General features: G+C 36.8%; 2 protein-coding genes across 3 annotated transcripts; one reads left to right on the plus strand and one right to left on the minus strand.

Moving 5' to 3' along the window:
• Positions 1–1,095: 1,095 nt before the first annotated feature.
• On the plus strand, positions 1,096–23,532 carry unm_hu7910 (un-named hu7910). Of its 2 annotated transcripts, XM_043244095.1 has the most exons (18): positions 1,110–1,279; positions 3,682–3,751; positions 5,195–5,344; positions 5,884–5,943; positions 16,967–17,023; positions 19,347–19,382; positions 19,483–19,680; positions 19,771–19,856; positions 19,939–20,025; positions 20,141–20,291; positions 20,400–20,536; positions 20,624–20,722; positions 20,819–20,908; positions 20,983–21,120; positions 21,468–21,603; positions 21,812–21,903; positions 22,026–22,159; positions 22,423–23,532. In XM_043244095.1, exons 2-18 carry the CDS (start codon positions 3,715–3,717, stop codon positions 22,571–22,573), a joined length of 1,839 nt encoding a protein of 612 aa, XP_043100030.1. In that variant the 5' UTR covers positions 1,110–1,279; positions 3,682–3,714; the 3' UTR covers positions 22,574–23,532. The 2 variants fall into 2 exon arrangements, with proteins under 2 accessions (XP_043100029.1, XP_043100030.1); XM_043244094.1 differs by lacking the exon at positions 3,682–3,751 and having other exon boundaries at positions 1,096–1,279; positions 5,193–5,344.
• ggh (gamma-glutamyl hydrolase (conjugase, folylpolygammaglutamyl hydrolase)) lies at positions 23,223–26,406 on the minus strand. Its single transcript, XM_043244096.1, has 9 exons — positions 26,231–26,406; positions 26,031–26,139; positions 25,649–25,699; positions 25,493–25,577; positions 24,988–25,126; positions 24,759–24,865; positions 24,162–24,252; positions 23,925–24,059; positions 23,223–23,778 (listed from the first exon to the last, which is right to left on the minus strand). Exons 1-9 carry the CDS (start codon positions 26,328–26,330, stop codon positions 23,657–23,659), a joined length of 939 nt encoding a protein of 312 aa, XP_043100031.1. The 5' UTR covers positions 26,331–26,406; the 3' UTR covers positions 23,223–23,656.
• Positions 26,407–27,878: the final 1,472 nt, after the last annotated feature.

Genomic DNA, 27,878 nt, shown 5'->3' on the forward strand with positions numbered 1-27,878 from the left:
GTGTGACCCAGACAGCAAGTCTTTGTGTCAAGAGCCATGTTATCCAGGGTAATGTCAGCATACCACCAAGAAGGATGAACCACATCCAACAGGAGTAACTGTAGATGCTGTCTGAAAGCCATTGTATCCAAAAAAAACAGTTACGGTGTGGAGAATCCCCAAAGAAGAGTACCACTCAGACTGTTTTGTGCCCAGAGTGAAGCATGGAGGTGGATCAGTGATGGGCTCAATATCATGGCGTTCTCTAGACTCTATACTTGTGCTAGATGAGCGCATCACTGCCAAGGACTACCAGGACCATGTGCACCAAATGATTCAAACACTGTATCCTGAAGGCTGTGCCGTGTATCAGGATGATAATGCACCGATACACACAGCAAGACTGGTGACAGAGCGGTTTGATGAACATGAAAGTGAAGCTGAACATCTCCCCTGGCCTGCACAGTCACCACGTCTAAATATTATTGAGAGACTTTGGGATGTTTTTGTAGGATCGAGTCAGGAAATATTTTCCTCCATCAGCATCACGTAGTGACCTGGTCACTATTCTGCAAGAAGAATGTCTCCAAATCCCTCTGGCCACTGTGCATCTTGCAATGCATAATATTTAAACGACAAATGAACATAAGCATAAGACACTGAAAATACAGCACTGACACCTACTGGGCATTCCACAAATGTTCCTAGGGTTTCATTGGGTTTTCTCTACACTAGGAGTTTCAAACTTGCTCCTCAAGTCTTGCTTTTTTCCCTTAAGTTAATCATACTGCCGAACTGTGCATAAGTGTAACATCAGGGAAACCACAGGCGATTGTCTGTACTGCTCTGTAGTAAGTCCAACATAAAGTTTTTCAATAAGTATCCTTCAAATGATCATTTCAATGCCATTATACACCCCCAGTAACTAGACCGTCTCATTCAAGCGTTAATGCTGAGCAAAGCAGGACTCCATCCTTGAAGCCTTAGAAGGACTGGACTGGGAAAGATGCAGCCTTCCGTTTCAGAACTTCCGTTTCACCACTTTCGCGGCGATAAGAGCACAGAGCATCCTCCAACAGCGAAAGAAAAAGAGCACAACGTACAGCAGGTGGCGGCATGTGCTCACGACACAGATCTGCTCTTACACCCGAAGAAGAGGAAGAAAAGCTTTCTGCACAAGTCACAATTGGAAATGCAGAACTTTTAGATTGTGAGCGTAACCAGCCATTAACAACACTCTTCAAACATCTCCCTCAGTTACCATGAAGCAGAAGAAAACGGTCCGCAGCCAGGCCAAAAAGGTAACGTTAATTAAAATTTCGTCGCATATTAGTATTTTTTTTTATGTGGGGCCCAAATACATAAATTCATGTGCTTTTTTACCCAATATTATTTAAATGTTGCAATTCAAGTGTTACTTTTGATCAGGCGGTGTTAGTGTGTTATTCACGCAGTAAGAGAATGCGTTTCGCACACGTTTTCGGTGGATGTTTAATAATAAAGATTTGCAGAAAAGAAAGCAGTATACAATGTCTTTCTGATACTGTGTATGCTTATCAGAATTGCAGTTCTCTTACCAGAAACTATGACAGCAATATCATAGTGTTCGTACTTCATACAGCAGTGTAAACGTTTAGCACCATGCCATTTAGTTCTGTCGAGCTACTTTATTACATAGCCATAGTATTTTACTATGATGTTTTTCAATAAATTGTGGCAAAGTATATCAGTTAGACATATGCCTTATTAATAACAAATAAAATGAATATGTTATGCAGTGATTTTAACTGATTTAAAAATCCTGAAGTGAGCTTCAAGTGGACAAGGCAAGCAGGAGGAAGTAACGGATTGTGCACGTCTTGAGGTCTTGTATGGTTTAATCATAAAAAAAAAAAGTCAATTTTTCAATTAACTATTTTTACAAGCAACCAAAAAGTCCTTTAGTGTCACATTGTTTATCCATTTGCACTTATTTTGATCCTTAACAGCTGCATAAAATACTGAAATCAAGTCGCACTCTACATGTTTTCCATTATTTTGTACAGGGGTCGGATAAAATAATGTGAACATCCGGTAAACAGGCAGCGTGACGTTATCAAGGTGCATTTAATACAGCTTCTAACCTTCTTAGAATAGATCCATATGACGTTTGAGAAGTCACAAGTTTGTATTGGCTATAAAAATAGTTTCCAGTGGCTTCAGAGAGAAATGAAACCTAGCATCATACTTCAAGAAATAAGAACACATCTAACAATAACCTAATGTATAGTGCAGTTGTGCCGTAGACCAATACATGAAGCGTTATGTTAATCTAGAGGGATGAGTGAAAGTGAAAAATTTAAGTAAAAATGAATGGAAGGAAACCGGTTCTCGCTCTCGTTTTGAAAAGCTTTCCCCAATTGTTGATAATATTTAAGCCAGGTGACCTAGCCAAAGCAGGTACCAAAGCATCCTGGTGCTCCAAATGTCCAAACTGACCAGGACCGTGAGTCCTGACACCTTCATTTTCACATTTAGAAACCGTGTCATTATCAGTGTGATAATTTGGTGTCACTTTTTTGCAATAGTTCTGTGTTGTTAGTATTTGACGGTCGCTATAATTTACTGTTCTTCTTTGTTAATCTTTGCATATCGCTTTTCCAAATAATATGCTAGTTAGCAAGTTTTGTGGCTGACATTTAAAGGGCCCATAAAACACACAATGTCAAGACAATCTCTTGTTAATCCAGAGTACCTATAGTCCTTAGCAGTAGTGAACCCTTCATATCTCTGAAGTATTTAGTTTTATCATATCTATAAAAGAAATACACAGCTTTACTATTCTCACTGAAAAAACTTCAGAAACTTGTACAAACCTGTAAGAATTTTGGCACGTAAATACTAGGTCAGATAGTATTTTGAGTGAGAACCCAATCTTTTAACAGTGTAAACAGGGCTGGCAGGACTCATTAGCATTTAAAGAAACTTAGATTAGAATGGCTTGATGAAAACAACGTTGATTTTTACTGTAAAAAGTGTGTTTTACACTACCACTAAGAAATGTTAACCAAAGCATGTAATACTCTTTTCTTTAAGAGCCTAAAGAATCATATCAACAGTTTAAAATATGTTTAAGGAATCCCAAAGTTACATAGTTGTTTGGTTTTGTTAGGTATGTGTTTTCACTGTAAAAAAAAAATATATATATATTCAGCTGTTCACATTGCCTTTCCTCAGGTAGATATAAATATAATATAAAGAAAAATAACGCAGCATCATCATCTTACATCATTTTACAATATACAAGTAAATACTCATTCTTTTAAAGGTCTTCTCTCATCTTACTCTGATATATTTACCTAAACAGAATGTACCATATTTAGCTTGGATGTATTTTGGTACTGGCATGATGTTTTTTAAACATTTTATTACAAAGTTCAGTTTAGGTGTTATTTTAACACTAAAAAAAACCCCTCAAAGTTGCAACTTGGTCTGGTGGTTTTTCTTCGATGAAACAGTAATGTAGGGAGGCGGACTCAGTGAGGGTCAATTGTGTTAGTGTGTGTGTGTTAGCTATAACTGTTGTCTCCATATGAGGTCCAAAAGAGGGTGTGTGTACAGCAGCTCTAAAAATACCCAGGAGGTGCCGAGCATATATCGTGTTGCAGCTAAACCAGTGAGATGTGCTTCATGTGAGCAGAAAAAGCTTTGCTTTTCTTTTACAGTTTAGTTTGGAAAAACTAGAAACCTCCAAGCATGGCTGAAACCAGTGTAGATGGAGCCAAAATGACAGGTACAGTCTGACGTGTTTTTTTTTGCTGGTTCTTTTACTGGTGTGGTGTGAGCAAAATCTGTATCTGTCAGAATCTAGTGTGACGTTTCAACATGGGGTTGTTGACCTTAGTGCCGGTTTGAGCATGAAGTCTAAAGTTCATCTCTTTGTGTGTTTGTGTATCGTGTTTTGTTTTGTCGCGCCGTTTGTAGTTCGTTCATAACGTGCCGCTGTTGCATTGGTTGTGACGACTTTTTGTAATTATTTTTACATTTTCATTTAACAAATGTATGTTTAAAAGTTTGATAATTGGATGCGTTTTGGATTGTCTAATCATTGTGATACTAATTGCACTGTCCCTGTCGACCTCTTGAGGTCACGCCCACTTATATGTAGCCACTCCCCTTTCATAGTTTGAGTTGAAAATTAGAGCTGTTGGTGTATGATCACATGTCCGTGTGTGCATTTAACATACAGGCGACCTTGCCAGTCAAGTGTAATACAATCTGTTATACAGTCGTGTTATTTTTTTTTAACCCTTTGTTATTCGCCTCCGTGAGCGAACCATTCCCTGTGGCTTTTTGCATTCAATATTTGACCTAATTTCAGGACGTTACAAGACCTTTAGTAGAATAAGAAGCGCACAATGGCAGAAGAGCTAGTATTACTGAACTGAAAACTTTTTTGATAGTTTGCTCAGAAACGTACAATGTCGTGTACTGTTTTTTTTTTTTAATGGCCAATACTGAAATGTAACAGAGATGAGCGCATATGTGTACATGCATAACCACCCAGCTCGATTTTCATTTAAAAACATGAATAAAAGGCTGTAACTAAGTGCACTTAATAAAATGGTCTTCGCATACTGACGGAGAATCATATTTCTTCCAATAAAGACCAGGAAACACTAGTTTTACATACAGTCCAGCAGGACACCATACCGCCGAAGCGGTTTAAATATATCGCTATCCTGCCCAAAATGACCATAAACATTGCCGATGACATCTGAAGTAAAATGAATTACGTGCACCTAACATAAAACTGAATCCAGAGCGACTAATGATGTTTGGGTCAACTAACCATTTAATCAGAGTAGCACAAGATCAACATTTTGCCAGGAATGAACATGAGCCTGTGCTGTGAGGGATAAAATGGCTGGATATTACATTACATAGCACTCATATTTGGTGTTTATTTTATTATCGAGAAGATAGTTTTCAGTAGATGGTGTATTTAGCATAGTCATCATTATTGTTTTGAATATGAACAAAAGCCTTATGGATTTGGAATGGCAAGAGGGTAAGAAAATAATTCTATAATTTTCTGATGCTGGGGGTTACATAAAAATAATAGCTTTTTCTGCTTTTGCTTAACTAGCATGCTTGAAAACCTAACCTTATTCTGAATTCAGTTTTCATCGTACATTAATAGTTTTGAGTATCTCGTTCCTGTGTATCTTCTCAGACTCTCCAGGTGCAAATACAGCCATTAAGAGCGAAAAGAAGACGGAGGGAAACTCTGTCTTCAGCTGGCTGTTGGTGCTGGCTTTGCTGGGAGCGTGGCTGTCTGTAGGGGTCATGTGGTTTGACCTAGTTGACTACAACAGTGTGGTTGGTAAGTTGTTGTTTTTTTTTACAGTTTTGCATGTAAACGTCTCACATTATGTGGTAAAATTATTAGTTCTTTTTAAATAAACGATTTGTCACCTAAAGATTAATGCCGATCTAGATATCTGTATAAAATGAACACATTACTGAATCAAGATATAAACTGTTATCATTTCGAAAACAATATGATCAGTATTCAAGGTGTCGAATTATCAATGAAAGGGGAAGAGAAAAAAATCTATTGAATATAAAACATATTTTAATTGAGCTTTTTTATTCAGGAAATATATTAATGAACTTTTTAAAAAAATAATTATCCTGGGAAGATTTAGAAATGTTGTCATACATTGAGTTGAAAGACTTTTTATTGTTTTTATTGTTAAGTCATGCTCGGTGTGAATGGGTCCCAACATCGTGGATGTACACGACCAACAAAAGACAAAAAAAAATCAGTTTAGGAATGCATTTGGTGTACTGTCTTGCTGAGTTGGACCCTATTTACTTGCTCATTTCACAAGCATTGTCTTTTTGTCTTTGCTCTTGGAGGAGTGTACGATGCTGATGGCGATGGGGACTTTGACGTAGAAGATGCCAAAGTTCTGTTGGGTAAGTGAGACTCTTACTTGTCTATGTGGTTATTTTCTGACGTGACTGACTGAAGTGACAATACCAATCAAAAGTGTCTTTCTGTCTCTCTTTTCTTTTATTTATTTACATTGGCATTGTTCAGACTTAAGATGAGAAAAGTGGTCTAAGCAAGCTTTTTCCGGGCCACTAAATTTAAAAGCGAGGCCGTCGTGAACATGGTAGTGTACTCTGTCTGTCAAATGCAGAAGTGTCTCTTTTTGAGGTTTCCTGTCATTTGAGGTGTTACAAAATTCGTAGCATGAAACTGTTTGGTATCGTGTCAGTGAGGCTGGCACCTCAAAGCTCATATAATAAACTTTATTTATGACATTTAGGATCATCGCTGGGATTTGATCTGGGAGATTCTTTTATCAAATTTTGTTCCAATTTTCTATTATTATTTTTAAAAAAATTAATGTCGAGACAGTGGAAATTTTATAAAGCATGAAATAATTTCCACTAAAGCTGCACATGAACATATGAATTGGCTTTGCTCCAAGAATAGTTTGTTACAATCTGTAGATAAAGTCAAGCTTTATTTATCTTTCTGTACGTGTGTATCTATGCCTTTCTATTTATCGGTATCATATAACTTTCTTCCCTTCAGAAAATGCTACTGTGGCTACTAAGGAAAAAACCTTAAGAAAAAATATCACAACAGAGGGAGACAGTATCCAAGCAGGCCATTCCAAGCTTCCGTGTAAAGACAGTCTTGTGGCCTGTACACCTATACTTAGTGTTTGACGGTTGCACTGAGAGAGCTGCAAAAAGATGCAGCTTTCCTATAAGACTCGCATGTTAGAAGCTATTGACTGGTGTGTTGTTTGAGGAAACAAGCTTTTTATTTTGGCTTTGCTCTTGGCACCCGAACTTGACTGAAGTGGATTCGTGAGTTTATGATTGAGAATAATCTTATCAAATTGACAAATGAATAGTTATTTGAAACAAAAAAGAGTTTGTTAATGTAAATGTGATTTTTGCATAGGTATTATTGTTTTCATTGATCACTTAAAGCATTTGGTAGATTTAGCTGCATTTTTGAACAAATACATGAACTTACATTAAATCTATTTGTCAATTTGAAAAGCTTTTTTGTTTGTTTGTTTTACCTATATTTGAATTAATACGATAATTGAAGCTTTCTTTTGAATTTATTTTTAAGTGACGCTCCGTATATTTGCCTGATGCACATCTTTGTAGACCCCTGCATGATGCAGTCTGTGTTGCAACATTTATATAGAGAGGTGTGTGTAATGCAGTATGCTTCAACATTGTAGCATCACATCAGTAATGTACTCGTACATTAACAAAATCTACATACAATTTGTTCACAAAAAAAAAAGTAACTAACTTTGCAGCCTACCTAATTTTTTTTATTGAATAATTTGTAACTATATTGGAATACATTTTGAAAGTAACCCTCTCGACCCGGAGTGAAGCTAAACGTTGAATGTTCGACTAGAATCGTCCCTTAGGTGTATTTCGAGGCCGTTTTTGGGGCTGCGTGTGATTTAATGAGCGCTCGGTGCTCATGTATCCACATGGAGCAGCCTCAAGCTGGGATCGTACATCCGACATTTGCCGCTGGTTCTGATGGTTCTGTAGTGATGAAACGAGATACTTTTCGTTTTAGGTACGCTTAATAGGCATTTGTGATCGCATCAGTATATTATTTGTTCCTAGTCATATCGTTTTGGCTGATGTTAGGTTTAATTTCATTTGAGCTTTACCATAGTACGTGGACGTTGTGGTACGTTTGACTGAATTGTTAGCTTTTGGCTTGGTGTTCTCATATATGAGCCTCTTAAGGCCCTGATATGCTTCAAACCTAATCGAATAACAAACTGATCATTCATTTCGAACAAAATCAGTTCGATTCAGCAGTTCGAAGCGGGTCACCTAGGCAAACATTTTGGAGAGTTATTATAATTGTTCTGTCACGTGAACTAAAAGCGTCTCAGACAAACACGCCAAAAAGTATCTGTGGCAGATGAGATGAGATGTAGCAGGTCTAAGTAATGAAATAACAAATATATTACAAATAGAGTATGCATCACGTTCTTGGTTGTCTTGTTACGTCAAGAGGACATACTGACGGCAGTGTGAGTTGATAATAGGATAGTAATAGAATTACATGCATACGACATCAGTAACAATAATAAATGTACTATATTAAAATGCAACGAAAAATAAAATATATTTTAAGATTATTCTATTTAATCAGGTCAAAAGTAATCAAACTTATTACCTAATACTTATTTAACGCATATAACTTATCTACCCAGCTCTGTGTGTTAAGGTCAGGAATCTGTGGTGCCCAGTTTGTGAAATGATTCATTGTGCTTCCTGAACCACTCTGTGACAATTCAAGAGAGATGAATTTTGGCATTGTCGTCCTGTAATATGTGAGTGTTGTCATTGGATGGTCATTAAGTACTCAGCTGACTTCATTTTACCGTCTAGAGAGACTAGACTAGACCTGACCAGTGCTTCATAGTCGGTTGTTTAGATTTTTTTCTATTTAATCAATAGTCCTTCAAGACTACAGTTCTTACGTGACTTTTATAGTGAACCAAAAGGTGACCCAGCTCCTAGGTTTTAATAATGCATTGGGCAGTTGCTCACTGAATTTCAGTGAGCTCATTGTAGTTGATGCAGGCCAATATTTTGCCTCTTCTGAAAACCTGTAACGTCTTAACCACGGGGATACGCTTTCTGACAAGGCCAATTTTCTAAAAGTTCTAAAGGTTTCCATTTTTTCATTGTTTTTTTTACAGTGTTTAATTACTGCTGTAGACCATATTGTCTGGTGATAGTTAGTTTGCATGTGGATTTGTGGAAGTCTATTTATCATTCTTATCATGCTAAGGCGAAATAAAGGAAAACTTCATTCGTTTTCTAAAGATAAACTGAATGTTATAAGGTTGAATAAATGGTGACACAATTTTCATTCTTGTGTGAACTAACCCTAAATTTAGTTGGGTTTTTTTTATTAGTTTGAAAGAACTAAACACTAAAAATCATCTGATTACTTGCAACATCTCACCCAACGCATTCCCGTTTACTTATTTTAAATATGTTTTAGTATTCAACTAAATGTGTTTGCTCTGGATGTTGGATTATAGAAGAGCATGCGTTCTGTAACTTGTTGCGACAATAAACATCTTTCCATGTCATTAAGTTCTGTTTGCCCCTTTTTCAATGCAGATGAGAGACCTAAAGAAGTGGGGCTTAAAGACACAGGTACTTCGCATGAGTTATGGAATTAGCAGCATAATAAATTAGCTTCAGTAATGCTCAAAAAATAGGTCTGTCATGACGAACTCACTCTCATGTTGTTCCAACACCTGCATGATGTTTTTTTTTTTTTCGGCAGAACACACAATGCGTATGTTTTTATGCATATACATACAAATTCTGAGTGTGTGCGTGACTAAAAATGTAATTTCATCAGATGCATCACAATTGGAGTTTTTCAGTTGTATTTTCAAATTGCACTTAATCAATAATTTACTGAAGCAGCGCAGACTTGAACTAAAATTACTGATAGCTTGCAAATTTATTCTTAAAATTGACAAATAAATGGAATGTCATCAAAAAGGAATCCTAATTCTAAATGAAAAATCTGAATGTGGATTTTCCTTTCTCAGTAATTATAAAAAGTTATTCGCACTTAAGACAGCTCAATGCGTGTTTGCATGGGACTTGAGAATGATGAGCCTTCTGAGATGAACTTTTGTCCCACTCATTCTCAGAACATCCTACCAGGGATATTGGGCGAAAGCTGAAAGCAGCTCTGAAGGAGCAGCTAAGAATTATTCATGAGAAGATTGAAGCTAAAAAGATTGCCAAACTAGCCCTGGCTGAAGTCCGTAATGTTTTGGCTCAAGAGGAAGAGGAGAGACGAGCTGCTCTTGCTGCGAAAAAAGTCAAAGAAGAAGCAGAAGCTAAGCTTCAAGAGGAACGGAAACAAAGAGAACAACAGAAAGCAGAGAGAGAAAGAGTGGAACAAGAAAAACTAGCCAGAGAAAAAGCAGAAAAGGAAAAGATGGAGAAAGAAAAAGCAGAAATGGAAAGACTGGCTAAAGAAAAAGTGGAGAAAGAAAAGGCAGAAAAAGAGAGACTTGCTAAAGAAAAGGCGGAAAAGGAAAAGATGGAGAAAGAGAAAGCAGAAATGGAAAGACTTGCTAAAGAAAAACTGGAGAAAGAAAGGGTAGAAAAAGAAAAAATGGAGAAAGAGAAGGCAGAGAAAGAAAGATTGGCCAAAGAAAAGGCAGAAAAAGAAAGACTGGAGAAAGAGAAAGCAGAAAAAGAGAGACTTGCTAAAGAAAAGGCAGAAAAAGAAAGATTGGCCAAAGAAAAGGCAGAAAAAGAGAGACTGGAGAAAGAGAAAGCGGAAAAAGAGAGACTTGCTAAAGAAAAGGCAGAAAAAGAAAGATTGGCCAAAGAAAAAGAAAAGAAAGAGCCAAAGAAAAGGCAGAAAAAGAAAGATTGAGAAAGAGAAAGCAGAAAAAGAGAGACTTGCTAAAGAAAAGGCAGAAAAAGAAAGACTGGCCAAAGAAAAGGCAGAAAAAGAAAGATTGGAGAAAGAGAAAGCAGAAAAAGAGAGACTTGCTAAAGAAAAGGCAGAAAAAGAAAGACTGGCCAAAGAAAAGGCAGAAAAAGAAAGATTGGAGAAAGAGAAAGCAGAAAAAGAGAGACTTGCTAAAGAAAAGGCAGAAAAGGAAAGATTGGCCAAAGAAAAGGCAGAAAAAGAAAGACTGGCCAAAGAAAAGGCAGAAAAGGAAAGATTGGAGAAAGAGAAAGCAGAAAAAGAGAGACTTGCTAAAGAAAAGGCAGAAAAGGAAAGATTGGCCAAAGAAAAGGCAGAAAAAGAAAGACTTGCTAAAGAAAAGGCAGAAAAAGAAAGACTGGCCAAAGAAAAGGCAGAAAAAGAGAAAGCAGAAAAAGAAAGACTTGCTAAAGAAAAGGCAGAAAAAGAAAGACTGGCCAAAGAAAAGGCAGAAAAAGAGAAAGCAGAAAAAGAGAGACTTGCTAAAGAAAAGGCAGAAAAGGAAAGATTGGTCAAAGAAAAGGCAGAAAAGGAAAGATTGGAGAAAGAGAAAGCAGAAAAAGAAAGATTGGCCAAAGAAAAGGCAGAAAAAGAGAAAGCAGAAAAAGAAAGACTGGCCAAAGAAAAGGCAGAAAAAGAAAGACTGGCCAAAGAAAAGGCAGAAAAAGAAAGACTGGCCAAAGAAAAGGCAGAAAAAGAGAGACTTGAGAAAGAAAAGGCAGAAAAAGAAAAAGCAGAGAAAGCAAAAATGGAGAAAGAGAAGGCAGAAAAAGAAAGACTTGATAAGGAAAAGGCAGAAAAAGAAAGACTTGCTAAAGAAAAGGCAGAAAAAGAAAGTTTGGCTAAAGAAAAAGCAGAAAAAGCAAAAATGGAGAAAGAGAAGGCAGAAAAAGAAAGACTTGAGAAAGAAAAGGCAAAAGAGGAAAGACTGGCCAAAGAAAAGGCAGAAAAAGAAAGACTCAATAAAGAAAAAGCAGAAAAACAAAGACTGGAGAAAGAGAAAGCAGAAAAGGAAAAGCTTAGCAAAGTAAAAGAAAGTTCACCAAAGGGGCAAACAGAGAAAAATTTAAAGGAGGAAAAAGAAAATGCGAACAATTACAAACAAGAAAAAGAGGCTAAATTAAATAAAAAAGCTCATGGACAAAAAGTTGGTCAGTCAGAAAATGAAAAAGAATCAGCAGATGAAAAAAATACCAGAGATGAGAAAATATCTACTCGTGATCTACTTAAGTCTTCGAAGAAAAATAGCAAGAAATAAAAAGTAAACCGCCATAACCGTGACATTTGATTGGAAATAAAAACTCCTGAGGCGTTTACAAGGAACCGTGCTGCAAAGTAAATGAAGTAGAGTTACTACTAACTTAGTGACGGTGAAAGCTCTTCAAAATGCTAACAGGCTACTTTTTAGCTAGCGGTGTAGTAAAACATAACTCTACGTTACCGTTGGTCCCACGGTACAGCTGAGTGATGGAGGACCCAGCTGTGATTGGAGGTTTCGTGCAACCAAACGTGATTTCTTAGATCCAACAAGCCAGTGGTTTTCAAGCCCGTTGCTTGAGCCCTCTTCAACCGTTCAATCAAACACTTGATTCACGTCATCACCTCACAAAGTAGAGACCCCAAGATTTGAAATGGGACGCATTCAAAAAAGTGCGGTGTCGGAGGACTCCAGGAAACACGTCTGCAATGAGCCATTCAGCCTGGACTTCTGAATTATGAAAATAGCGAGTTGTGTAGATCGGTGTGTTTCAATAATTTTACTCTGTGAATATTTATTAGTATGTGCTATACTCTTTGTTTTAATGCCAGATAAAAACTTACCTAGTTGTGGAATTAAATATCAATTGAAAGTTATGTATTATTAGTCATATATATTTATTAAGTTTAAACTCTTAGCTTCAAGGAATTTTGTATTTATTAATATTGCCGCTCTTACTGTAGTTAACTACTTTATTAAGGATATCTTGACTGCGCTCTGTTCGGGGCTCCTGTACACATGGCATTAATCTTTCGAGTAAATGCACCCAAGATCTTGCAGGCCACAAAGTTTGGTGGTGGTCTGGTTTAGGGTAGACTTTTGACTCTTTATGAACGTGTAAATGCATATTCATTTTTCTTGTCTGTTTGCCAGATGCCTACTTATATTCCCAGAAAGTACAAGGCCGATATGACTTGGAACTATGCTCCCATTCCGGCGTAATAATCAAGGAAGGCACAGTGATATCACACGGCGCCTGTGGAAAATAGTCCCTAGCTTGCGAGCCACGCTCCCTGTGCAAAGCAAGAGGCTTTGGCTGTTTCAGGCGCAAATTTCCTTGATTATTACGCTGGGATGGGAGTGTAGTTCCTAGTCATATCGGCAAAGAAAATCACAACTTTTCATTTTCCGCTGGTCTTAGTGCACAACAAAACTACAGAAGAGTCGAGTTTTAAACAGGAAAAATATTGAAACTCTTTGGTCATTTTTGAACGTGATGCTACTGGTCTAATTGGATTCAATGATCTATGCTAAGCTATGCTAAAAGTGCTATCGCCAGGACTGGAGATTGGCCGAATACATTTCGAAACGGTAAATCTCAACTCATTAACTCTGGGGGAGTTGGAGAATGAGCGTTTCTTTTAACACTGTCAAGTACAGTTAAGGTGCAGTGTAGTATGTTGCCGCATTCATCTGGTTCAGTGATAATCAAACACACTTTTAGCACAATGAGATTAATAATTAATAACATTTTATATTGTAGAAACATTTGAAAGAAGGGACATGGAAACCCGATTCCGTTTATCTGATAACGCAGTGAAGACATGAGCGCAGTCAAACTAAACGGTGTCAAGATATAATAGAAATATAAAAGAGTTAATGCCAGGTGTAAACTTGACTTGACTTGGCTGATACAATGATATAAAAAATAGGTTATGTAAGGGTGCTGCTAACTCAAATCTATTTAGTGGCGTGAATTACAGTAATAATTAGTTTTAAAGTTTTAAAATTGCACATGGATTATATTTCATAGTTTTCGTTTTTTCATTCGTGACATGGCTTATATGTCACAACACAGTAGTGTGTACTATGACATTTATTTTTTTTATTATTATTTGTATTTTTGGAATGATCATTTTAAACACTGTGTTCATGAATGCGTAAAACGCTTCTTTTGCGTTAAGATTAGCACCACTTTGAGATGCTATATGAATACATGAAGATTGTTGATTAGTTTGTTTGCCTTTTTTATCTTCTCTATTCACACAGACAGTTGTTCTCACTAGCAAGAAAATCTCTTGCTTAGCACTTAAATCATTACCATGACATTCAGTTTAGATATACTGAACAAACATGCGGTTTCATCTGATTTGCAAAATGACAGTGCAGACAGTTGGTCCTAATAGGTCATATTAAAAAAAATTGTAAAATGCTAATAAATATCAGATTTTGACTGATCAGTATCATCAGTTCTGCTTTTTCTGAGCCAATGAAAGAGCTAATAAGCGAAGACACTACTTAAGTTCAGGAAGTGAAGCTATGCAGCTACTTTGAGGATCAAGATTTTAACATTTGCTTATATTTATTCAGCAATTGTCTGCAGTTTTTCAAGCAACATTTTCAGTTCAGACAATGTCTGCTAAATTGTATTGTTTTTTACCTGATAGTTGTTTTATTTGTGTTTACATTTTGGTTTATTTTGTTCACTATAGTACGACCTTGATCTCACTGGTTCTTTGATTGATAACTATTTGTTATTGTGTGAATCATTTTATTTTTGTGTGAAACGTGAAGGTTTAATTATGTTAATCATATAACAACAGTGTTATGGTAGAATTTTGTTAATGTTTTGAAGTTGAAGTGTGTTAATTCTTTACCAATAGTGCTACCAAACAGACAAGAGTAATGTTTCTAGATTTCTGAAAATAAATAAATGAATAAACCTGCTAAGCAATTTTCCCATCTGCCATTACTCAAACTAGTCAGGTTGCATGTCTGTTTCAACACACAGCAATGCTTTAATAATGTTACAGAATTAATGTTTTCAGGGAAAATGGCATGCATACGCAAAAGACATGTATATTTAACTGTATTTAATAATATAATAATATAGTAACTAATAAGTAACTCTATTTAATATATATATATATATATATATATATATATATATATATATATATATATATATATATATATATATATATATATATACTGCTCAGCTAACCTTAGAGTTTCTAGTGGTTAAGAGTAGATTATCTGCCACGGGAGTTCACTTCCACCATTGTAACTGCTGCTTATATTCCTCCCAATGCTGATGCCAAGCTTGCTATGAACGTTCTTCATGCAGCCATCAGTAACCAACAGTCTGCTCACCCAGAGGCTGCATTTATTGTTGCGGGGGATTTTTATCACTCTAACTTGCAGGCGGTGATCCCATTTAAATTTCACCAAAACGTTTTCTGTCACACCAGAGGAAACAAAACTTTGGACCATGTATACACAAACATGGTTGAAGCCTATGCTGTGACCCCCCTTCCCCATCTCGGACAATCGGATCACCTTTCTTTGTTCCTCACCCCCAAATACTCCCCCCTCATCAACCGTGTGAAGCCATCAGTGAGGGCCATCAAAGTTTGGCCAGCAGGGGCTGACTCCACACTCCAGGACAGGTTTCAACACACATACTGGAGTATGTTTGCTTCCCAGGCTACCTGTGGCTCTCATACGGATATAGATCACTAAACTTCCTCTGTTCTGGGTTACATCAACACCACCATAGACCACACCATAATGTTACTACCCAGAAACAGATCACCACATACCCAAATCAGAAGCCATGGATGAACAAGGAGGTGCGCCTTCTGTTGAAAGCATGCAACACTGCCTTCAGATCAGGTGACGCACAGGCCTACAGCACATATCTGAAGAGGGGCATCAAAAAGGTCAAGTACTGCTACAAGCTGAAGCTAGAGGAGCACTTTTCCAACTCTGATCTTCGACGCAAGTGGCAGGGCATCCAGGCCATCAGTGATTACAAACCCAACCACCACCACTAGTCTTGAGCGACTAGTCTTGTCACATCTGAAGGACTCTCTGCCTTCCACACTGGACCCCCACCAGTTTGCCTGAGGATGCAGTCTCCATTGCACTGCACTCTGTACTCACACACTTGGACAATAAAAACACTTGCGCACGGATGCTGTTTGTTGACTTCAGCTCAGCATTCAACACTGTCATACCCTCTAAGTTAATTACCAAACTCAGATCTTGACATTAACATCTCACTGTGTAACTGGGTTATGGACTTCCTGACCAACAGACCTCAGCATATTAGGTCAGGCTACATCCGCTCCACTACTGTCACTCTCAACACTGGCGTACCACAAGACTGTGTGCTGAGCACTTTCCTCTACTCCCTCTTCACCCACGACTGCAGGCCTGTGTTTGGATCTAACTCCATCAAGTTTGCAGACGATACTACGGTGATCGGTCTCATCAGCAACAACGATGAGACTGCCTACAGGGAGGAGGTCCAGTGTCTGGCCACGTGGTGCAAAGACAATAATCTGCTCCTTAACACTACCAAAACCAAGGAGCTCATTGTGGACTTCAGGAAGGTGAGAAGAGGCACACATGATCCCATCCACATTAATGGGATTGCTGTTGAGCCAGTCTCATGCATCAAGTTCCTGGGAACCCACATCTCTGAAGATCTGTCCTGGACCACCAACACCTCCAGCCTGGTCAAGAAGGCTCACCAGCGTTTATTCTTCCTGAGGAAACTTAAGAAGAACCAGCTGTCCTCAGCCATCCTGGTGAACTTCTATCGCTGTACAATAGAGAGCATCCTAATAAATTGTGTCACAGTCTGGTATGGGAGCTGCTCTGTTGCTGAGCGTAAGGCACTGCAGCGGATGGTGAAAACTGCCCAGCGCATCACTGGAACTCCACTTCCATCCATTGAGTACATCCAGAAAAAACACTGTTTGCGTCGAGCACGCAGTATTATTAAGGACTCCTCTCATCCTGCCCACAAACTGTTTTCCCTCCTGCCATCAAGCAGGCGATTCAGATTCACCCAGACTAGAACAAGTAGACTGAGGAACAGCTTTTTTTACCAGAGCTGTCTCAATACTGAGTTCTGCCCCCCACTGATTGCACTCCTGGTTAGACCTAAACTGCATTTCGTTACCTTGTACTTGTACATGTGTTATGACAAAGTTGAATCGAATCGAATCTAATCTTTTATTTATCTTTTATTTATATATAAATAAATACTCATACTCATTTCTGTGTCCACTGATACAAGAAGTTTATCTGTATTTATTAGCAACCCAAGATAATTTTTATATAAAGTAATGCTGTATTCTAGCAATACTATAATTTTTATATATTTTGTAGAATTGCCTTTCTCTTTGTCTTCCTTTCCTTCTTGCTGTGAATGTGTCTGATATAACTCAACATTCATACAGGTCTGACAGAGAAGCCTGTTATGGTGGCATCACCCAAGAGCCCCTTAGGAAAAAAAGGTAAGTAAATGATAGAAGCAATTCTTCATGCCATGACCGACTACACCATGACAGCGAAAATAAAAGCGATGCCAGTATTTTCCAAACAATTATACACCAGGATCAGAACTCATTCACACAGAATACAAAGAAAATGGTTAAAAAATTAATTGATATGTCATTAAAGGATTAGAAAAAGTAGGTTTTGAAAATGTATAATTGTGGATAAATTGCATAGATAAAAACTAGATATATCCTTGTTAGAGGTTAAAGCAAGGATTTAAAAGAAATAATCTTTTACAGTCATTTTCACACAGTGTACATGACCGTATATGTCCAATTTGTCTATACAGATTTGACTTCATTCACCACTGAATTTTGACTGGCTGTTAATGTTAGGATGTCCTCAAAAGAAGAATGCCAACTTTCTTATTCACAGTGTAGTGTAGTGCTTAAGTTGTAGGGACCCAAACATCCGTAGAATACTTACTAGTGCCATCTAGTGTCACACAGATGATGTCTGTGAACCTCATTAGAAGTGCATATTTAAACCAAACAAGTTTGAGGGCTTATGACAAAAAGTGAAAAAACATGGTTTTGGCACACTAATGACAGAAATGTCACTTAATTTTGGAGATGAAAATTGTTGTGACGTTGTTAGGGGAATAGTAATATTGCAAATACGAAGTTTCATGTCAGTCTGCCAAAGTATCATCTGGAGATACAGCCTCAGATCTTGCAATAAAAAATAACATTGCTTTATTTTACGTTATTATGGAAACTCTTGACAAAAATGATTAATACACTGCATGGCAATTTTGTAGTCAGTCAGTAATGCACTTAGTCATACTCTTTTCATTTGTTTTCAGACAGAGCCTCAACAAATATAAACGTCTTGGCAGTGACTGTTTGCGCTAAGTGCGCATAACAATAGATGAAAATAGCTATAGATTATATTAACACTGTAATATTTTCTGCTATTTATACTAGTTAATGCAAACAGTGGCAATAATCTGCACCTTAGTATTTTATTACATTATAAAACAGTATGAAATAATAACATTGAGTGAATATTAAAATTTTACATTAAATTATTAAATGGATGCCCTTGGTGGGAATAAAGCTTTTGCTATACCTATAACAAAAATGATTGTCTCTGAGGAACATGACCTTGTTTCATTTCTGAATGAATCAATATTTAAATGACTCTGTTCAGTCTCAATGACTCGCTTATTAACATGATTTGCTGCCACCTAATGACGGTTTTAATTTTCCATTTTAGATTTTTCCATTTTTTTCACGTTTTAAATCAGCTCAAATATACAAACTAATATAGAACAATACATTTATTAATCTGTGTTTATGTTGGTTAAAAAAGACAATCGTTCAGTGTTTGGTCATGTTTTTGTTACGTGACGTGGGCTGATGGACGTTTTCTAAAATTGGATTGTCTGTCCAAACGAGAACCCCCCCCTACAGGGCTTTTTCAGATTTATCCACTCTGGGACCAGTTTAAAAAAAATATTAGGTTGACTCTCTCAAAACGCTGGATCCATCTGGATGAAACACCTATACAATAAAAATAAAAAAATGCATCTGTTTGATCAAAATGAGCATAAAAGTGGAATTCAGAGATATAGAAAAATGAAAGTACTCTTTAGTCACCTAAAAGCCTTTACAAATACACATCATCTTTGCAGATATGTTGCATTAAACAATATTAAACTATTGGATAATTTATGTATTTTGAAATTAAAGTCAACCTGCTGAGCCATTTGTGCTGATTTTTATCTGAGACCTTGAAGGATTAGTATTATGGTCTCATTTATAGTGTTCATATGCACAGTTTTGATTTTAGAGAGTGTGTGTGTGTGTGCTCGCGCTTAAATCCATTCTATAGCTCATATCTGTAAAAACCGCCTTTGACGTGGAAGTAGTGCATAGCATCACCTAAGGGTTTTTGCTTTACGAAGTTGAATTTCTAATTTAATTTTATATATATATATATATATATATATATATATATATATATATATATATATATATATATATAATATGAAAATTATATGTATTTACAATTTCTTTCAAAGACACCACATTTTGTTACTTGGTGCATGTCCTGAGAATGTCATTTTGTTTCATATTGATACTGCAGGGTTGCAAGTCCTTCATTCAAGCTAAATTAGTCCCAACAAAGAAGATGAATACCAGTTTTCAGCTGCACTGAAAGACTAAGACCAGCATTTAGAGACTAAAATGAAACTTAAAATGAAGACACAAGACAAAATTCTTTCTTTTAAATGTTTTTTTTTTTTTTTTTTTTTTTTTTTTTTTGGCATTTCAGAGTTACATGCAGAATCTCCATCTGGCGAAAACAAAGGTAAGATAAATATTTAACTAAAATAATTATGTGTGGTTTATGTATTGTGTACATTTTGTATTATAGTTATGTTAAAGTACACTTTTTGTGTCCTGTAAAGAATCCACATCACACACTCCACACGATGCTGAACCTTCATTAGAGTTAACAACAGAGGAATCAAGACCTGCAAACCAAGAGCCAGAGTTGCCACCTGAAACTCAACCCGTGCCTACATCAGTCTCCACACCCGAATCAATCACTGAGACAACAGAACTCCCCGAAGAACCCTCAGTAGAGTCCAAAGAAGAAAAAGAAGGTATGTTCAACTTGTTTTAATGTTGTTCTTTTAAAACAAACCAAACAGTGTGAAACAGTACGTCTAATGCTGCAGTGAATTCTTTTACAGCCAAAAAGAAGAAACCAAAGCTTCTTAACAAATTTGACAAAACGATCAAATCTGAGATCAACGCTGCAGAGAAATTACGCAAGAAGGTAAGAATCAATACTGTTAAAATGAACCAAAAATGTTGGGAGATGGTAGTTTTCAAAATCAAACAATTACGTTTTTTTTCAGGGGAAAATTGAGGAATCTCTCCAAGCTTTTGAAGCTCTTGTCCAGAAATTCCCACAAAGTCCGAGATGCCGATATGGCAAAGCCCAGGTAACACATAATCATTAAAGTTACTGATTAAATCACATAATAGTCACTCTCATTATTTTGCAGAAAATCCTTAACAAAATAGTTATTTTTCCTGAGAAGTATGATGTATGTCCAGGCAGAAGATGATTTGGCTGAGAAAATGCGCAGTAATGAGATGCTTCTGAAGGCAGTGAACACATACAGAGAAGTAGCCGAGCTCCCAGACGTACCGCCTGACCTCACCAAAGCAACATTAAAGAGACGTGCAGACAGACAGCAGTTCTTAGGTACGCAAGTAATGCAGCTGTAGAATTATAGTGACTTTTCACTGACTGTTCTGGATAACAATACGAGAACATTCCCAAAAGATGTTCCTTTGTCACGTTTCCATTCAGGTCGTACAAGGGGATCTTTGGCTACTTTGGAGAAGCTAGTTGAGATTTTCCCAGAAGACGTCAGCTTAAAGAATGACTTGGGAGTGGCACATCTGCTTCTGGGTGACAACAAGGGTGCAAAACGTATATATGAGGAGGTAAGATATTGTATCGTCGTTGTTGTTATTACGTTTAGCAATATGATATGACTTACTAATTTTCTCCTTTTTGAAATGCCTCTTTAGGTTTTAGCTCATGCCCCACATGATGGATTTGCTAAAGTGCATTACGGGTTCATACTTAAATCCGAAAACAAGATTGAGGAGAGCATACCGTACCTCAGAGTAATTCAGATTTTATGAACAGAAATGTACAGCATTTACTTCCACTCACACACACATACAAGCGATTGAATGTTTCTCCGTGTTTGGTGTGCTTAGGAGGGTTTGGAGTCTGGAGAGCCAGGAACTGATGACGGAAGGTTTTACTTTCATCTCGGAGATGCTTTACAGAGAACAGGAGACAAGAGTGTAAGATGAAAGCAATTATTAGTAAGAGATTATTAAAAGGAAGTTTACAGAAAATAAAAAGTGCATGTTTTTAGGCCTATGACTGGTATGAGGCTGGACATCAGCGAGGTCACTTTGCGTCTGTATGGCAGAGATCACTGTATAATGTCCCAGGGCTTCGTGCTCAACCCTGGTGGACAGCTGAGGAGACTGGATATACAGCTTTAGTCAAGGTAAAGACACATATGACACAAAGACGTGTGTAGATGCATACATACACACACAGGGGTTGGGCAATGAAACTTGAAATCCCTGGTTTTAGACCACAAAAATTCATTAGTATGGTGTAGGGCCTCCTCCTTAGTATCAATTCATCTTGGGAGTGACAGATACAAGTCCTGCACAGTGGCCAGAGGGGACTGTTTTTGCTGTCTTGTTGGATCATGTAAATGCAGGCTTTGAGAGCAGGAGAGAAAAAAAATCCCTAACCATTAGGCCATATCTGCCCCTAGAATTATTATGCTTTTTGTATGCTTGTCTATCTCTGCTTTGTTTTCATTGTGTTCATATGTCTTTACAGACATTGGAACGGAACTGGTTGACCATTAAAGATGAAGCACTGTCAGTGTTAGACGGCAACAGTGGACAGTTCCTGCCCGAAGATGAAAATCTGAGAGAGACGGGAGACTGGGGCCAGTTTACACTGTGGCAGCAGGGTAAAGTATAATTAATGTATAATATAAAAATACAAATTCCTTATATAATTGCACTGGATATACATCCATCCACCTGTTTTGTAACAGCTTGACCTGTGTAGGGACATATGGATTTTAGCGCATAACCCAGGATTTTCTTTTTAGTGGTTCTTGCTTTAAGGAATTTCACATGTAATGCAGAATTTCACATTTTTTTACTCCTCCTCAGGTCGAAAGGTTGCTGCTTCATGTCAGTACGTCCCTAAAACCTGTGGTTTGCTGGAACGTTATGCAGAGGCCACAAGCTGCAAAAGAGGCCAGGTCTGTCCAGAAATCATATATATATATATATATATATATATGTAGCTTTACCATGTCTCTTTTTACAGTGCTCATTTTTGTTTATTAAATATTGCCTACTCATTTATATCTTCCTCTTTTAGATAAAATTTTCAGTAATGCAAGCTGGTACTCATGTATGGCCTCACACTGGTCCCACCAACTGTCGTCTACGAATGCATTTAGGCCTCGTCATCCCTTCTAAGGGATGCAGGATCCGTTGTACAAACCAAACCAGGTCAGTTAAATCAGAAACACAAGTTTACACACGTCCATTAAAACTGCATCGACTACAAAGCTTTTTAAAATGTTTCACTGTTGAAAAACCCAATTCCACTCAAACTAGTTGGTCGCTAGTATTTAAATGAACGCTTGACGAGCATCAAACGTAAATAAGGATTGAACCTTGGATTTATTGGTTTAATTTTATTAATTGATTATTTTTGGAATTTATGACATGGCTTTTACTGTTGCATTCAGTAAACGATGATTGTCTTTCAGGGAGTGGGAGGAAGGAAAAGTGTTAATATTTGACGACTCTTTCGAACATGAAGTCTGGCAGGAAGCAGAAAGCTACAGACTCATCTTCATTGTGGATGTCTGGCATCCGGAGCTCACCCAAGTACAGAGGCAGACTCTGTCACCAATATAGATGACTTGTTCAGAAAGTTTTGAGAAGTAGGTCAACCGCCAATCGAAGTGACAGATTTACTGTCCTTAGCCAATCACAGATTTCATAAATCACACATCTATCGTGCTGTCCTGTGGGTTACAAGGCGATGTGAATGTATAAGTCCTATGAAAAACAATCATGCCGATTAGTTGTAAATGATAGAAGTATGCTTATTTAAAAAAACAGAAGGTCAAGGTTTTTAAAAAGACAGTTCACCCGATATTCAATATCTTAATTCCGGTAAAGCAAATACAAATTGTAATCATGTTTCAGAAGTGTGTTTTAGGGCTCAACAGTAAACGGTAAAATGAAAGATACACTAAGGATTAAAATGTACATTTTTGAGATTCATATTTTAGGTTAGATTGAAGTGATACCTTTAGAAAAATAATAGTACAGTGAGGTGCGTGTGATGGGACCAATTAAGAGATCAGATCAGAATACGAAGGAATGAGTTGCATTTGCTCTTTCTTTCTGGAAAAAAGGAGACCTCAGTCGCTTTTTATAGAACCATGATTGAACTTTGCACTGTATGTTGTGGGTTACTTTATATAATGTATGTTCAGGTGAATACATAAATGAGCGTATGTGTTGATGAGTGCACAGCCATAAAAAATCACTTCGTGCCTTTCCCAACCATGGAAATTTTATTAAGATCTTGTGCGCTTGGGAGACCTGTAAAGAACTCATCCAGGTCATCAAACTAAAGAAATGACTTTGTTTTTGTTGTTGTTTTTGTGAAATGTGATGTTGGTATGTTTTCTTCAGATTCACAGCAAGCACATGTTATTAACACTACAAATTCTGCACGTTTTTTGTATACGTGTTTATTTACATCATTTCATCATGTGAAAATGAATGTTCTTTGCGTTGTTTGGGAAGCATTCCATTTTGATATGTCTAAAAAGAACAATAATAATAATTTATCTCAGTTATAATTCAGTTTGATTCATTTTCATGTTGTGTGTACGCGACGTTTCAAACTTAAAATTAAATAATAATAATAATAATAATTATAAAAAGAAAGCACTAATAAAGACTCTGTACATTTAAAGAATTAATCTAATTAAAAAAATAGATCTGTTCAAATGCACTCAGAGGTCCAGTGTATTCAGGTTTGTAGTTATAGATCAAAGCTTTTTCCTCTTCCTCTGCATTAGGAAAGCTGTGAAAACTTTTCTTTGCTGTAAAATCAACAAAATAAGGAGGAGAAAGTTACTCTGTGAAGGTCTAACTTCTTAATTAAATTAGATTCCTTTAACGCAATTAATTAAGAGCTGATAAAAACACATTTCATGTTGCTCAGTATTATTATTATTATCAACCATACCTTCATTCACAAAAAAGTAAGCCGTGTAGAACGTGGTCTTAATGGCTGAAGGCGTGTGGGGAACATACGGCCGGGTCCACTCAAAAGCATTCTTCTCTGGATGCCACTGAGTAGCGTAGATGGGGAAATCATATGCTGTGGGTATGCATAGAAACAAACAGAAAAAGGCAAAAAGCTATATGTCTATAAAAAGTCTATATGCTTCTTCTACCAATCCATCTGATTATTATCACTCACCTTCCATTGTGGACACAAACTCGTTTTGTCCAGCGGTATTGGTACTCAAAACTTTGTAGAACTTTCTCAGGGTCTCACTCTTGGTAAAGTTCTAGATTTAAAAGTGTTAAATTGCCTCATTTTATTTAATCCAACAAAAATATAAAATGACCATTGCCATGCATCATATTAATATTGCAGTATTGAATTAATATTTCCCAGTCACCTCCGTTGGATCACGTTTCTTTTATGGACATGATGTTGTGCATTTGCGTGTATACTGTATGCTAAATGTCTGGTAAAGCTGTAAAGTGTTAAACTATTACTACGTTCAGTGAATACATTCCAAACAAACGTATTAAACACGGTTTACTAGGATATGAAGGTGTATTTTCTCCTGTTGTGTACAACTGTTTACCAGTAAAGCACACAATATTAAATTAAAAGTTTAAAAAAATGAAACACGAACTTGTTAATCAGTTTATTTTAAAATGTTAATCCATACTAGCATCTATGGACATTCTGATGGCAAAAATCTATGTATTTTAAAACGAGCATCTAAGAGCAACACAGTTCAAAAAGTTGTTGAATGGTGATTAGTAATATTTGCTACTCTACCTCAGTAGTAAGACTCCACTGATGAGAGTTCTCCGTGAGTTGTTCTGTTTCCAGTGATTTCATAAGATCTTCAGGAAAGTCTTTGAACAGTTTACTGTCTCTAACATCTAAATAGCATTGGAAAAAATCAACAATAAGACGGCTACAACACTTATTCCTAACATATTTTCACATATAGCAGTGTAAATGTATTAGATTTTACAGTTAATTATTAAAAAAATGGCTTTACCGTGTGTGAAGTTCAGTGGTAAGGCAATACCACTGGTGTTGGTGTGGGACAACAGCAACTTTCCACTTGTTAGTAATGTGAGAAGTTCAAATCCTAAACAGGTTCCCCAGACAGGAAAGTAATCACCATTTGAATTGGCCTGTTAACACAAAAACATAGGTATAAATTGGCTGAAAAATTTAAATTACACCAACATACTGTACAGTATTCCTCTTATAACCAACATAAGAGAAAATCCAAACAACAAAAATGTAGTGTATATGTTTGTAAAATGGAGATCATTATGACTTTAGAGGTTAATGTTTAGCCAGACATCTTTTGTCACTCATAAACACAACTCACAAAACGGACTATAAACCCAAAGTCTGACCTCTGCAGCTCCGATTGTATTTTATTTCAAAATGTCTACAAATTTAACTTGTTTCTGTTTTACCTTACAATGTCGCTCAAAAAAAGTACTTGTTCTGCTGAATATTTGTACCAATTTGTCCGTTTGTGCACAAACCTCAAGAGCAAGTCTGTAGAAAATGGCAGCCGTCTTGGAATAGCCAGATGATTCTAAACTGGCTCCGCCACCAGGAAAAAGGACTCTAGAAAGAGAGAAAAAAGGTGTCACAAATCCCTCGTAATGACTGATATAATTATAGAAGACTTTACGTACCCATTTATGGATTTGAAGAGCCTTCTGTACTCATCATCAGATTTATTTATCCTGAAGACGTATTTAAAAAAAATAAAATCTTGCACATTCATAGAAAAAGGGCAGCATTGAAGGCGTATAAATATAAAGAGCAGACACTGCTTTATTTATTCATAATTTATTTTAAAAGCATGTAACTAATTTGCTAGTTATTGTGTGCAGTTATATGCTGAAATAAACACAATACTGTTGGAATAAATGTTACGTACTGAAAAAAAGTACTATTTATGAACGAGATTCACATATTGCTTTCACTTTAACAAAATTTCAGTATACAACACTGCGTTTTAATTCAACAACCCCCTGCATGTTTACAGTGAGAGTACTTTCACTTTTCTCTTACGTCACAGGCACAACACGAGCGCCAGCGGATTCCAGAAACTTGACGTAGGACGCCGCAATATACGAGTTTCTGTGTGGCGACGGGTCATACACATCCTGGGCGAGAACACCTAGACGGGATTTAGATATAGTTTACTTCATGAAATACGTAATGATAAAACGCTGTGTTTGGAGCCGGCATACATGTTAATTGCAACTCACCGATTATTGGTCTGTCGTTTGTTTTTATCGGTGTTCCGATACGAATAGCAGACGCGGCGTCTGAAAGTGTAAAAAGGCAGGCGAGGTAGACGTGAAGCATGTTTTCTTCAGCTTGGAAATGTTGCGCTTCTCCACGCGACAGTTCCAGCTCGCTTCCGGGTTCATGACGTCATCAAACGAACGCCGCATCAAAAACCTGCATAATAATCATTAACATAAAAATAAATATCATAATAATGAAATATATTTTCAGTGACTCTATTTGTCATTTGTTTCAGTGGCAGAATAGACCCCTCAATATTTTTTGTTGCCTACTGTCTAATTTTGACCATAGGATGATGTCATTAGGATGGGGTTTTCTTTAGACATGAATTGCGACAAGCGCCAACAAACGTTGTCGGGTATAGTTGAATTAATGTGCGTCTGTAACATTTTCGATTTTTAAACAGGACTCCATGGGTCTTCCACCGAGGAAAGGCTTCCAAAGGCTTTTGGTGATAGCTGTCCATAAGAAAGTTTTCTTGATTTTTCACTATCAGGTTCTTCTCTCACCAAGGACCTTCTCCACAATTTCTCAGTTCTATAAAGATTTGTGATTGTTTCAGACCTCCATTTAAGAATTATAGAGACCATTGCGCTCTGGTTCATGTGATGTTTTACTGTGTAAACCGTCGAAGAAGGCGCATCCTGCTACCTATCAGACTAGGTCTAGATGAAATATTTATCTTTCATATGCAACACAGAAAGGATTATACGTTTTACTGTTTCTGGATGACTAGGGTGACCATACGTGCCATTTTTCATGGACACATCCTGGCCAGGATTTCTATATTGCCTAAAAAATGTAGACTGATCAAAACGACGTAGAAATCCAGGCCAGGATGGGTCCCAGAAAAATGGCATGTATGGTGACCCTATGGATGACCACATTTATCTTGTGTTTCCCCTTAATGTTCCGACTCTAATTTTCAACTAGTAATATATGAAAATGACCAGTGAATACTCTTTCTCCATGTTACCTGCACTATCCCTGTTTATTTATTGTCGGCAAAGTAAGTTGGATGATGTGTTTTGCATCCTATACATACATTTACATGTCTCCTACAACAAACTATTTCAACAATTGTATCTTATGTTTAATTAAATGTAAAAAAAAAATAATAATAAAAAATAATAATAATAAAAAAAAAAAAAAAATATATATATATATATATATATATATATATATATATATATATATATATATATATATATATATATATAATTATTTTTACTTTGTTATTTTTACTTTGTGCACTCATGTGTCAAGCTTTGGTGTGCAACCTGGGAAAAATAAATAAATAAAATGTTGACAAATAAAAATCTGGCCTAAAATCGTGAGCATACCTGACATTAGGCCTCGTCCCAGAAGAACTATCCACACAGCCATCTGGCACAGGGTTTACGCCAGAGGGCCTTCCTGATGGAGTGTGCAACCTTGCTGGGACACACACGCATCTTGTTTTATCCGTAGAAATGTATTCATGCAATCATTTGCGACGTCAACGATGGTTATGATCAAGCATTTTTGTTTTTCCCAAAAAATCATTTAAAATCACCATGTTGATTTATTTGTTATTATTCCTAGCGGAATTCATTAAAATCCCAC

This window comes from Puntigrus tetrazona, chromosome 7, assembly GCF_018831695.1.
Source record: "Puntigrus tetrazona isolate hp1 chromosome 7, ASM1883169v1, whole genome shotgun sequence".
Classification (NCBI taxonomy): Eukaryota; Metazoa; Chordata; class Actinopteri; order Cypriniformes; family Cyprinidae; genus Puntigrus; species Puntigrus tetrazona.